Here is a 13,889-nt window from a genome sequence, read left to right as displayed (position 1 = left end):
CAATTGTCAAGTCTTTGGTCAATTTTCTAGAGATTGTTCTAATCCAACTAAATGCAGCAAATGTGACGGTAATCATAACTTCTGTAGCAGAAGCTGTCAGATACAGTCCTTTACCTGTGTCAATTGTGGTGGTAGTCATCAAAGCAACAATCTAACATGTCCAGAGGTCAAGAAATACCTACCTGTTCGAGGGCCTGATGTTAGAAAGGAAACTATAAATCGTGCGTGTTAGCATAAGCTCTAGTCCTAGTGGAATAATTTCTGTATTTTTTTCAGGATATTAATGGCGTCCGGGAGAAATTAAGAACTCTTGAGAATCTGCTATTTAAGTATGATATTGTCTGTTTAGCCGAACACTTGCTTAATGTGAATAATTCTCCGATGCTAAAAGTTTCGTCTAACCATTTATTTTTTATTGGACCTGCTAAAACTACTGTTGGCTATCCATCTGGTGGTTCATTAGTTACTGTAAATAAGAAGTTTAGATGTAGTTGTTTTGAATCTAGAGATCTATACCTCGCAGTTGATTTAGGTAGTATTGTTCTTGTATGTGTTTATATGCCAACTAATTATCAAAATGCTAAATCTAGCTGACAATATGCGTCAGCTTGTGCGTCCCTGTCAAAATTACTGCATAAAGTTAATTCATCAAATAAATCGCTTGTCATATGTGGTGACTTCAACTCAGACCTCAAAGATGCTTCTGCACCTTTTACACAGTTGCTCCTTTCTTCAGTGCCGAGAGACTTCATTTTTCCTTTCAGTCCAAATCTTGCTCTGATGTTCACCATTCTGGTTCCACTTCCGATCTTGATTTTGTCCTCTCGAATATCCTGGAACTCCAGAGTGTCATTGTTGACGTATCTGATGGTATGTTAACAAGTGACCATTTACACTTAAAGTTTTGTATGAATTTGTTTATTCCACTAATCAGTCAGCAGCCTGTGGTTTGGAAGATGCACTGGGATAATATTGATATACCACTATATCGAAGTGTTTTGGATTCTATGCTATCTAAGATCAAAATTCCTTTTAACCTTCTTTCTACAGTGCTGAATGGCAGCAGCCTGGATCTAGATTGCTATCTTACTGATGTTACTCATTCGATTTAAGCAGCCGCCTCAGCCGCAGTACCATCTGAGATAATTAAGAATGGTACCCGGAAAAAGGGCTGGAGCGATGACCCAGAGCTACAACTTGCAAAGAACCGTCAAATGTTTTGGCTTAAGATCTGGGTGGATTGTCATCGCCCCATATCTGGTTTAATTTTTATGATCCTTAAATTGATTAAATAAAAAAAACAAGTTTTTTTAAACTGAAAGTAAGGAGCGACATTAAAACTTAAAACGAACAGAAATTATTCTGTACATGAAAGGGGCTGTCCCCTCTTCAACGCCTCGTTCTTTACGCTAAAGTTTTTTGTTGTTTTAAAAAATAAAGTTGTGAGACAGAGTCAAACTTTAGCGTAAAGAGCGAGGCGTTGAGTAGGGGACAGCCCCTGTCATATACGGAATAATTTCTGGTCGTTTTAAGTTTTAATGTCGCTCATTACTTTCAGTTTAAAAACTTGTTTTTTTTATATTTAATTTCTGATTGTTTTTTAGTTAATGCAGCTTTTATTTTGGATCACCGTCATTGAATAAGTAAACAAAATTTGCATAGAAATTTTACTTTTCTTTTGCTAAATGGCTGTCTCTAAATTTGGTTCTGACGTAATTTACTAATTAATTTACGTAACCCTAGTCAATACCTTGCTCTTTAAGCTAAAGTTAGAATTTTGTTCCAATTCTTAAAAAATGACCTCTTAATCGCAAAGGCCGTTAATTAGAATAAATAGCTCTTATGAAAGTACTAAAAAATCTTTGGCTTAAAGAGCGAGGCATTGACTAAATGGTGAACCCAATCATATAGCTAATATTTTTTGTTCGTTTTAAGTCTTGATGTTGCTCCTTACTTTCAGTTGAAAAATTTGGTTTTTATATTTAATTTCAGATTTTTTTTTTTAATAATGGTGGGAAATCTGGCGCCCCCTTCATAGCAATGTCCCTTCCCCCATGAAAACTTCCTTCATGAAAATATCCTCCCATATAACCCCCGACCCACCCCACCCCCCACTACCAGAAAAAATTCCCCCTGCAAACGTCTATATACTTCCCAATAACCAATACTATATGTTAACATTGGTAAATTTCATAACTTTCAGCCCTCCCCCTGGGGGCTTCGAGGGATTAAGTCATCATAAAAGACATAGTTATAAATTTTCGACCATGCTGAACAAAATGGCTATCTCAAAATTTTGATCGGGTGACTTTGGAAAAAAATGAGCGTGGGAGGGGGCCGAGCTGCCCTCCATTTTTTTTTGTCACTTAAAAAGGGCACTAGAACTTTTAATTTCCATACCAATGAGCCCTCCCACGATATTCTAGGACCACTTGGTCGATACGATCACCCCTGGGGAGAAGAAAAAAAAGCAAAAAAACACGCATCCGTGATCTTTCTTCTGGCAAAAAATGGAAAATTCCACATTTTTGTAGATAGGAGCTTGAAACCTCTACAGTAGGGTTCTCTGATACGCTGAATATGATGGTATGATTTTCATTTAGGTTCTGTAATTTTTAGGGGATCTTTCCCCTTTTTTTGAAAATCAGCCAAATTTTCTTAGGCGCGTAACTTTCGATGGGTAAGATTAAACTTGATGAAACCTATATATTTGAAATCAGAATTAAAATCTGATTCTTTTGATGTATCTATTGGTATCAAAATTCCGTTTTTTAGAATTTCGGTTACTATTGAGCCGGGTCACTCCTTACTTACAGTTTGTTACCACGAACTGTTTGACTAAAAAAAGTACCGGAAAGCTGTACTGCTCTTCAAGAGAAGGCAAAGTATCAAAGTTCACTTCATCGTCTTGTTCGCGTTCTAACCCTATTGATGTAACTTCCTGGGAAAAACACTTCTACTCGTTATTGTCTGATCCCTACCACTGGACACAACTTTTTGACAGATTCTCTTTTGCCATTTTTCTCAACTAGAAATCTTGTTTCTATCTCAACATCGTCAGTTCTTACGCTAATTCGTCTCCTAAAAAAAGGAAAAGCTATATGGCGTTACTTTTCCAAGCTTGTATTGTGCAGTATTTCGTACCGACTGCGCTATGCGAGGGCATTGTGACGTGTGTCCCATAAAAGAATATTGCAATTACTGCAAAATTATTTGAAAAGATTCTTCTTTTAAAAATCTCGAATAGGTGTGATCATGGATATCATCAGTTTGGTTTTCGCGCGGGTCTTGATGTTGGGAATGCACACGCAGTTTTCTTGTCTATTTTGGAGAGGTATCAGAGAATAAAGAAACCTTCATATGTTTGTACAATACATATTTCTAAAGCATCTGATTCGATCCTACACTCCCAAGCTGTTTCTGCACTTTCGAGGAGTGGGGTAAACCCATTCATTTGTGCCTCCCTGTGGCAATTGTATCAAAACTCTTCTATACTTGTCCGCGTCGAAAATCTTTGCAGCAGCCGAATTTCTGTGCGTCGCGGAGCAAAACAAGGCTCAAGTGTTATTTCCTGCAATATTTAATAATGCCATCCGCTGTGCAAGCCGCAGAATACCGTATTTTAACATCGAGCCATCCATTGATGCAAGTCACCTTTCGTACGCAAATGACATTTTTCTGTTGTCTGATGATTTGCAATCGCTACAGGCTACTGTGAACAGCCTTTATGCCTGGTTGTCTGACATAGGGATGCCAGTTGCTTCTGCTAAAACTGAATATCTCGTTTTTGGTTGTCATCACCCTTCCGATTAAGAAATTCAGATTGGCCCTGATACAATTTTTGCGACTACTCTCAAGTACCTTGGACTTGCATTCGGGACCTCGATTCGTAACAAGGCCACTAACAATAAATGTATTGAGAGAGAAATTGAGGAAGTCCTATGGACGTTTTTCTAGAGTTAAAGACCAATTTGACAAAAAAAATACTTGATCGGCTTTATAACTCGTTTTTTGCTCCCCGGATGTTTTTTCTGGTGCCATTATGGAAGTTTTTTTTATCACGTCAGAATGTTCTTATTTGGTCTCGCAACAGTTATATCTCCAAATGTTACGGAGTTTTTGAGATATGTCACAAGATGGATGTCTTAGAAAGCAGATTCAGACAGCGATTTGTGTATGTCGTAGATTTCCCATTGGGGTGTATTTATCGTTTGTTCATTGCTAGTGAATTTTTTAGAGTTTGCAATAATAAGTGTTTTTTATGTATGTTTCTTTTTTCTTACTCCTAAGTGCATTTTTGTATGAATTAATTAAAAAAAATTCCGAAAAATAAGTTTTTCAAATAAAAGTAAAGCCCTTTTTAAACTTAAGCTCAGCAGATACAAATACCTTTAAAATTCAAACTCAAAACAACCAGAAATTACTATTAAAGAATAAATTAAACCCGAAACGAACAGAAATTAAATAAACAATCATATCAAAAACATACAAAAAGTAATAACATAAATGAATAAATGGATCTTAAAGCGTGTAATGCTTATATTGAATATGAAAATCAAGCTTAAAATGAAATAAAATATTTTGCTATTGAAGTAAAAATGAAACTTAAAACGAACAGAAATACAATAAACAATCAATGCAAACAAGCATACAATAGATACTAATGTAAATTTATAAATAAATCTTAAAACGAGTGAAACTTAAATTGAATATGCAAATCAAGCTTGAAACGAACAATAATCACTACAAACAAGAGTTTGGGTATGACCTCCTTCTCTAGCTGTAAAAGTCTAAAACCTACTGCGTCATTGGCGCTTTACTGAAAACCAGTTTTATGACAAATATTTTCTTTTGTGCTTAATATTGAAAATAAACATTAAAATTAGAGTAACATTTTGAACTGATGAGCTTTCAGCAATTAATATCATTATACATCAAATATTCAGTTTAATTTATTAGCTCTTTTTAAAGTTGTTAATGACGAATATAGTTTCCCTAAAAACAAGTGTTTGGATACTGCCTCCTTTCCTAACTGTAAATAAAAACCAAAAGTATACTGCGTCATTGGTGCTTAACTGAAAACGGATTATATTACAAATATTTTCTTTTCCAGTTCTTACAGCATTGAAAATAAAAATAAAATTACAGTGAAATAAATTCTTGAGCAGATGGATCTTTCAAAAATTAATATTATTATACATCAGATATTCAACTTGATGTTGTTTATACTTTCCAAGACTGTTCAAGACGCATATAGTTTTCAACAAAGCGCCAATGATGCAGTAGGTTTTATACTTTTACAGTGAGAGAAGGAGGTCATACCCAAACTCTTGTTTGCGGTGATTTTTGTTCGTTTCAAGCTTGATTTGCATATTCAATTTAAATTTCACTTGTTTAAGGTTTTATTTATTAATTTACATTAATATCTATTGTACGCTTGTTTGCATTGATTGTTTATTTAATTTCTGTTACTTTTCTTTTACTTTACTTTGAAAACTTATTTTTCGGAATGTTTTTTTTAATTATTTTTGTTTGTTTTTGATTGCAAAGTTTTTAAAAATTCCTTATTTCAAAATCAAACTTAAAAAAAAATCAAATATTCATCAAAGTATCAAAACTGATATCAAAGTAACAATATCAAAGTGAAAAAATGGGTTTGTGTCAACCTCGGAATTGTTATTATCTGATGTTTGAACTATTTTGAACAAAATTGGTATCTCAAAATTTTTATCCGATGGGTTTGGGGAAAAAGGGTGAATGGGGACTAGATTAAGCTTCGGTCTATTTTGACACTTTAAAAGTGAACCAGAACTTTCTATTTTCAATCAAATGAGCCCTCTCTGAATTTTATACGAATATCCCTTCTATAAGAACCATATATATCCCCAGAGTATAACTTACAACGCCTGTCCCTGGGCCCTGGGGGGGTTGTGTCTACCCTGGAGTTTTAATATCTGATGGTTGAACTATTTTTAACAAAATGATCACCTGAAATTTTTATCGAAGCGATTTATCCATCCGATACACCCAACGGCGTGGAGGGCGGGAGGGGCTAGTAGCCCTCTGATCTTTTTTCACTCTGATAAAATGAACTACAACTTTTAATTTCCATTCAAATGAACCCTCTCTGAAGTTTATACGAGCACACCTTCCATAAAAAAACATATAGGCCCCCAGAGCAATACTTACAGCGCCTGCCCCGGCCCTGGGGGGGGGGGAGGGTTGACACAGGAGTTTTCCTTATCTGACCTTTGAACTATTTTTAACGAAATCACCATACGTAAAGGAGTTTTTGTTATATGATCTTTGCACTATTTTTAACAAAATGGCTACCTCAAACTTTTTATCAGATATATTTGGAGAAAAAGGGCTTGGGGGGAGCAGTTGCCCTCTGATCACTTTTGGCTCTTAAGAGGGCACTAGAACTCTCCATTTCCAATCAAATTAGCCCCCTTTGAAGTTTATATGACGTCCCCTTCTATATGAAGTGCCTCTGGGAAAAAAATAAATTGAGTGTAGGGGGAGGCTATCTGCCCTCCAATCACTTTTGACTCTTAAAAAGTGAATTACAACTTTCAATTTCCAATCAAATGAGCCCTCTAGGAAGTTTTTCGAGCATTCCTTCCGTAACAACCATATATGCTTCCAGGGCATAACTTATAACGCCTATCCCCGGGCTCTGGTGGGCTGTGTTGACACCGTAGTTTTTTGTTATCTGAACTTCGAACTATTTTTAACAAAATCTCTATCTCAAATGTTTGTTTGATGAATTTAGGGCGTGGAGGAGGGGGGGGCTAGTTGCCCTCTTATCTCTTTTGACTTTTAAAAAGTGAACAAGAACTTTCAATTTCCAATCAAATGAGCCCTCTCCGAAGTTTGTACGAGCATACCTTCCATAAAAAATATATATGCCCCTAGAGCATTACTAATAACGCCTGTCTCCGGGCCCTGGTTGGTTCCGTCGGCACAGAAATTTTTCTTATCTGACCTTTGAACTGTTTTTAATGAAATGACAATTATAAAAATTTTATTGGATGGGCTTGGGGAAAAAGGATGTGTAGGGGGGGGGGGCGAGTTGCCCTTGGATATCTTTTGAATCTTAAAAATTGAACTAGAACTTTCAATTTTCAGTCAAATGAGCCCCCTCTGAAGTTCAAACGAGCATCCTTTTCATAAGAACCATATAGGCCCCCAGAACAACACTTACAACGCCTATCCACCGGGCTCTGGGGGGCGTTTTTGTTATCTAATTTTTTGAACAATTTCCAAAACACTTACTATCTCAAAACTTGTAGCAGACGGGTTTTGGGGAAAAAGAGCAGGGGGGGGGCTAGTTTAACTCTCTTGACTCCTAAAAAGTGAACTAGAACTTTCAATTTCCAGTCAAATGAGCCCTCTATGAAGTTTATACGAGCATCCCTTTCATAAGAACCATACATGCCCTTAAGGCATAACTTAGAACGCCTTCCCCTGTGCCCTGGGGGTTTCTATTGACACCGGATTTTTCCTTATCCGACCTTTGAACTATTTTTAAACAAAATATATATCTCAAAATTTTTATCAGATGGGTTTTGAAAAAGAAGGCGTGGGGGGGAGCTAGCTGCCCTCGGATCTCTTTTGACTATTAAAAAGTGATCTCGAACTTTCAATATCCAATCAAATGAGCTCTGAAGTTTATACGAGCATCCCTTTCATGAAAACAATATATGCCCCAGGGCATAACCTATAACGCCTGCCCCCGGGCCTTGGGGGGTTGTGACGACACCTGAGTTTTTGTTATCTTACTTTCAAGCAATTTTTTACTTAATGGATATCTCAAAATTTTTATTGGATACATTTGGGGGAAAAGGAGCGTGGGGGGGCTAGTTGCCCTCCAATCTCTTTTGACTCTATGAACTTTCAATTTCCAATCATAAGAGCCATCTCTGAATTTTTTACGAGCATCCCTTCAATAAGAACCATATATTCCCCTAGGAGATAACTTACAACACCTGCTCTCGGGCCCTAGGGGGCTGTGTTGACCCCTGAGTTTTTGTTATATCGTCTTTGAACTATTTTAAAAAAAAGCTATCTCAAAGTTCTTATCGGATGGGTCTGAGGAAAAAAGGGCTTGGGGGACTAGGTGCCCTCCAATCTCTTTTGACTCTTAAAAAGGGAACTAGAAATTTCAGTATCCAATCAAATGAGCCTTCTGAAGTTTATACGAGCATTCCTTTCATAATAACCATATATGCCCCCAGGGCATAACTTATAATCCTTGCCCTGAAGACTGTGGGGGATTGTCCTGCTCAAAGGTATAATTTTCAGAACTTTCAACTACGTTGAACAAAATGGCTATATCAAAATTTTGATTGGATGTGTTTGGGGAATAGTGGGCATGGAAGGGGTGTCAGTTGCCTTAGAATCACATTCGACTATCAAAAAGGGAGCTAGTCATTTAAATTTCCAATCGAATGAGCCCTTTCTGAAGTTTATACTTAAACCTTATATGCCCCCAGGGCATAACTTACAACCCTTGCCCTGAGGGCTGTGGGGGAGTTGTCACCCTCAAAGATCTAATTTCCAGACCTTAAAACTACGTTTAATAAAATCGCTATCTCAAAATTTTCATTGGATGTGTTTCGGGGAAAGGTGGGCGTAAGAGGGTGGTTAGTTGCCCTCCAGTCACTTTCGACTACTAAAAAGGGCACTAGCCCTTTGAATTTCCAATTGACTGAGCCTTTTTTGAAGTTTCTACGACAACGCCTTCAATGAAAACCTTATATGCCCCCCAGGACATAACTTAAAACCCTTGCCCTTAGGGTTGTGGGGAAGTGTCCTCCTCAAAAACATATTTTCTATCTGGAAATCAATTATGCTGAACAAAATGGCTATCTCAAAATTTTGTTTGGATGTGTTTGGGGGAATGATGGGCGTGGGGGGCTTGTTGCCCTCCAATCACTTTCGATTGTTAAAAAGGGCACTAGCCCTTTGAATTTCCAATCGAATAAGCCTTTTTTGAAGTTTCTATGACAATGCCTTCTATAAAAAACCTTATATGCCCCCAGGGCATAACTTAAAACCCGTGCCCTAAGGATTGTGGTGGAGTGTTCTCCTCATAAACGTATTTTCTATCTGGAAATCAACTACTCTGAACAAAATGGCTATCTCAAAATTTTGACTGGATGTGTTTGGGGGAAAGATGGGCGTGGGGGGGGGCCTAGTTGCCCTCGAATCACTTTCGACTATTAAAAAGGGCACTAGCCCTTTGAATTTCCAATCGAATGAGCCTTTCTTGAAGTTTCTACGACAACGCCTTATATAAAAACCTTATATGCCCCAGGGCATAGCTTAAAACCCTTACCCTGAGGGTTGTGGGGAAGTGTCCTTCTCAAAAACATATTTTCTATCTGGAAATCGAGTACGCTGAACAAAATGGCTATCTCAAAATTTGGATTGAATGTGTTTGGGAGAATGATGGGCGTGAGGGGACCGTGTGGCCTTAACTATAGGTAACGCTACAGCGTTGCCTCTGATAGAGGGTTCAAATAAATTATTATTATTATTGGTCATAGAGAAAACCTCTAGGCTAAATCTGCAAGGAATAATTGACATTCAGAAATAAAGCCTGGTGCAACGTGCTAATGTAGGATGTTCCGTGAAATATGCTGCTCAGCTGCCTCTAGTTGACTACAAATTTTTTCAATCCTCTGTATATAAACTGGATTGAATATTAAAAAAAAATATATATATATATATATATTGACCAAAGATTTCAATAGCTTCAGGTACCCAAGGCTGCATTTCCATTTGGGGTTGTACAGAAAAGGGTAGAAGTAGATCAACTAACAGAATGACAAGAAAACTGTTTTTAGCAGTTCCTTTGGTTGATTTACTTTCCAGTTTGTCCGGAAAACGCCAACAGAAGGGTGGTTTAAGACTAAATCTGAATTTGGGAACCTACAATGTAATGAATTTTGGGCATATGGACCTAATTATAAGTTCCTTGTGTGCGACAAAATTAATCAAAAATTTAAGATTAAGGAGATGACAGCTAAATGTAGGCTATGTGCTTCGAAATTGGAAGATTTAATGAAAAATTTAACATACATTTCTTCTAAAGATGCGCATGATAAGCCTTATTATTTGTAATCTGGCTCATTGGAAGGTAATGAAGAATATTATATCACCACTCAGTAAGCAAAAAAAAGAGGGTATGGCCACTGTTTGAAACCATTGTAATAATTGTCTTGAGTCGCCAAGATGCCAGTCAGTCACTTTTTGAAACATATACACTATTTTGTTCAAGGCAATATTTTCAACCATAAAGCCTATGTAAGAAAAATCATATTAGGTACATTCATCAAGAAGAATTCTGGTCAATATTAGAAGAAAACAGCGAAAAATTTTATTGCAACACACCTCATTTTGAGATGTAATAAGACCTTTTGCAGGTGGCTAAAGAAAATATTCTCACAAACCTCTGATTGATGTCTGGTTGATCTACTGAAAAAAAAAGAAACTTTTTATTCCAGTGGCGAAGATTTGAAAACTATAGTTCAATAAATTGTTGATTGATTCATGCATGCATTTTCCTTCGAAGTTTGACTTGATGTTAGTCAGTGTAGTCAAAAGCCTTACAACTTCTTGTCTCTCGCACAAACTGTACAAAATCTTTCATTTGTAAATCTTTTATCATGGTTCTAAAATTAATTTGCATCTTTATTGGATCAGATTTCGCAATGTGTTCACATATTTTTTTTTCCTGTTTCTCTTTTTCTTTAGTGTTGATTTGTTTATATATTAGGTTTTAATTCGCTGAATGCCTTGTCTATGATCATTTCTCTGTTGAAATTACTGAAGGGGCTAATCACTTAAATTGTCCTAAACAAAACCATCGCTGAAATTATTAATTGATTTATCGTGTCTGCACACATGGGGGGGGGTGTATCCATCTCCTTGTTTGGTTCAAATGACACCCCTACCCCATAGATGGAAAAATAATAAATAGCGACCCAAAATCTACTTTGTCTGATTGTATGCCCCTCCATGTTGAAAAAGCATTAAACCTTTTCCCGTTTGTATTGGACCGTTGTGCGTAATGTAACTTTGTGCATTATATAGGAAATGTAAATACAGTAGATTGGATGGGTGGGAGCTTGCTCATCTGCACGTGCTTCCATATTATTCTCTTTCTATATTTTAAAATGATGAATTCCCCTATAGTGCACATTGCTACACGTAGACGGGGGATGAAGAGATCCCTCTGATACGTATCCGAGGAAAGTCTGTTGCTAAAATGATAATTTATACCTTCATTTTCTCCCTCCCCTCTAAATCTTTGACCTACAAGTATCTACTGATGTTACTTAATCACAAGCAAAAGTAATAGTGACTCAATTAAAAAGACATCTTTTTTAAACGATTTTATTGCTCATACCAATTTTCAGAAACTATGTATGTGTCATATTAACAGCGTGTATACTCTTGAGATTTGCTGTCGAATAGTAATTTTTTGCTTTTATATTAACAGAATGAGTGATGAAGAAATTCCTGAGGCTGCTGAATGCCAGCGTCTGGTTGAAAGCTTTGTTGAAATTACAGACACAAATGAAGCAGTTGCCCAATGTTTTTTGCAGGACAATGACTGGGAGTTAGAAAGATCTCTTGAACAGTTTTTTGGTTCTGTTCAACCACAGAGTGATTCCAAGCCTCTAGCAAGAAAAGCTTCTCCAGTACCTGATGACTCACCAGGTGCGAAGCATCTTAAACTTGAGTCAGCGCAAGATGAAGCAAGATCAAGTTTGTCTCTTCCTGAACTTATAAAATCATCAAAATTGACTGATAAGAGACCGTCACATTTTCGATTTTTAACTTGGAATCTTGATGGTATGGAACCAAAATGTTTGAAAATACGGATAAAAGCTGCAGCAAAAGTAATAGAAAAAGAAGGCTATGATATAGTTTTTCTCCAAGAGGTGACAGAGGAGACTCAGAAGTACTTAGAAACTCTTCTGCCACAGTACGTTTTTATTTCCGCTAATTCTGACGGAGCCCCTTACTACTGTATAACCTTACTAAAAATATTCTGTGTGTACCAAGATTCGTATAAAGTGTTGCCTTTTACTAATTCTGTAATGGGAAGAAACATACTGCAAGTTCATGCTCATGTTGGGGAAGTAAGATTGCTCCTTATGAATGTGCACTTGGAAAGTACAAAGGAATTCTCAACACAAAGAATTGTTCAGCTAAAAGAATGCTTCAAAATTGCCAATGAAATAAATGATGCTAATATTATATTTGCTGGGGACTTAAACCTTCGAGACAAGGAGCTTGCTGAAGCAGGAGGATTACCTGAGAAGTTTTTTGACGCATGGAGTGCTTGTGGATCTAAAAAAGAGTACCAGTTTACATGGGACTGTTTAAGAAATTCAAATCATCAAATGCCGTCAAAGTTTCAGCCAAGATGTCGCTTTGATCGAGTTTTTGTAAAGCCTGTGAATATTACTATTGCTGATTTTAAGCTTACAGGCATTCAAAAGATTAGTGGTACCACTGTTTTTCCTTCAGATCATTGGGGAGTTGCTGTGAACTTTAAACTTCCTTGAATTGTTTTAATGCCCGATTTAATTGTGTGTTTATACAGTTTTGATTATTAAATTAATAATTGCGTATTTTCTCTCGATATTCAAAAACCTCGGTTGAATATTCAGCGTTGTCTTTGTAAAAAATAATACCTCTCCAGGGGATTATTTCTTTTTATTTAATTTTTTCTCGACCTTATCATTTAGGACAGATGGTGATAGAAAATTGGGATATGGTTCATTTACTCACCATAAAAATTCTACCGCTGTTTTAGGGGAAAAATTCAATCGAAGGCTTTACACCTTCAGTGCCCCACGTGCCCCTGCAGCCCCTCGATGGTTGTTTGGAATTTCACAATAGCCACTTTTATTAAAGCAGTCAAAATGTGCCACTGAGGATAACATCATCTTATCCATGCAGTCACCAGGACAAGAGCCGCATATTGTTTAAATGGCCCATGTAAAACAGATTGTTCGTGAATAATATCGTTGTGAACACAATAGTGACTTAGGAAAGAGTGATGGGTCTGCAATGTATTATTGTAATTTTTTTTTTTTTATTTGGCCTGATCATACTGAACAGGTGGTTATAAAAACTGGGGTGGGGATCATTCGATTGCGAACTTAAATTTGTAGTACCGTTTTAAGGGTCAAAACCAATCGGAAGGGTATCTGATGCCCCTCCTATAACCCAGCTGTCTTCTGGAGTTCTGTCTGGCATCAGATCTAATTTTTAGGATAGTCAGTTTACTAATTATAATCATAAAGTCAGAAAAATATGCCTCTATAGGCGACACGATGTGTGCAGCCCCGGGACGAGGGAAGCAAATTATGAAAATAGTCCATTCTACATGACTAAAAGGTTGCCATTTTAATACACACAGCTTGAAATGCTGTACAGGTTGACAGATTTAGTGACGAATGCGCCAATGCACGACCTTAAAGCCCCTGAAACTAGGAGGCTCTGTAAATAGCTCTCCATAGTTTAAAGCCGGTTGGCTGTCTCGCCATACTTCAGCTTAATAGCAGTTTGGCAATATTACCGTTAAATATTTGTTTGGTGGCCTAAGTAAGCACTTCTTTGTTGCGTGGCCTTTTTTTGTATACTTAAAGAGCGCTAGAACTTTAAGTTTTGTCTCTTGAGTGATCCCTCTCCCGTAACCATACATCCACTGAATCAAGTCTAGTGTAAAAAGTAAACAGTCAAAGAAAAACAAATTTGTGACGATCATAATTATTGGGAAAAGTTAAAAATTTCGTATTTTCGGATATATGAGGGTCGTTCGGAAATTAAAGTGCTTTTGCATAAAAAATTAAATAACTGAT

The 13,889-nt window shown here is 36.8% G+C and overlaps 2 protein-coding genes across 4 annotated transcripts in view; both read left to right on the top strand.

The window, feature by feature from the left end:
• Positions 1-12,653, top strand: part of LOC148956419 (tyrosyl-DNA phosphodiesterase 2-like) — a 41,034-nt gene extending 28,381 nt beyond the window's left edge. For all 3 annotated transcript variants that reach the window (XM_089108070.1, XM_089108064.1, XM_089108078.1), the window contains exon 2: positions 11,513-12,653. In XM_089108070.1, the coding sequence (XP_088964196.1) occupies positions 11,514-12,587 (1,074 nt within the window). In that variant the 5' untranslated portion in view covers position 11,513 and the 3' untranslated portion in view covers positions 12,588-12,653. The remainder of the gene's footprint in view (positions 1-11,512) is intronic.
• The window catches only part of LOC148956418 (UPF0488 protein C8orf33), a 52,981-nt gene that overhangs the window by 28,406 nt on the left and 10,686 nt on the right, over positions 1-13,889 (top strand). The gene's annotated exons all lie outside the window — the stretch shown is intronic.

This window comes from Artemia sp. Qi Xiang Cuo, chromosome 1 (assembly GCF_049724085.1).
Source record: "Artemia sp. Qi Xiang Cuo chromosome 1, ASM4972408v1, whole genome shotgun sequence".
Lineage (NCBI taxonomy): Eukaryota > Metazoa > Arthropoda > Branchiopoda > Anostraca > Artemiidae > Artemia > Artemia sp. Qi Xiang Cuo.
The sequence above is the reverse complement of the archived record's forward strand: the minus strand, read 5'-3'. Positions and strand labels throughout refer to the sequence as shown.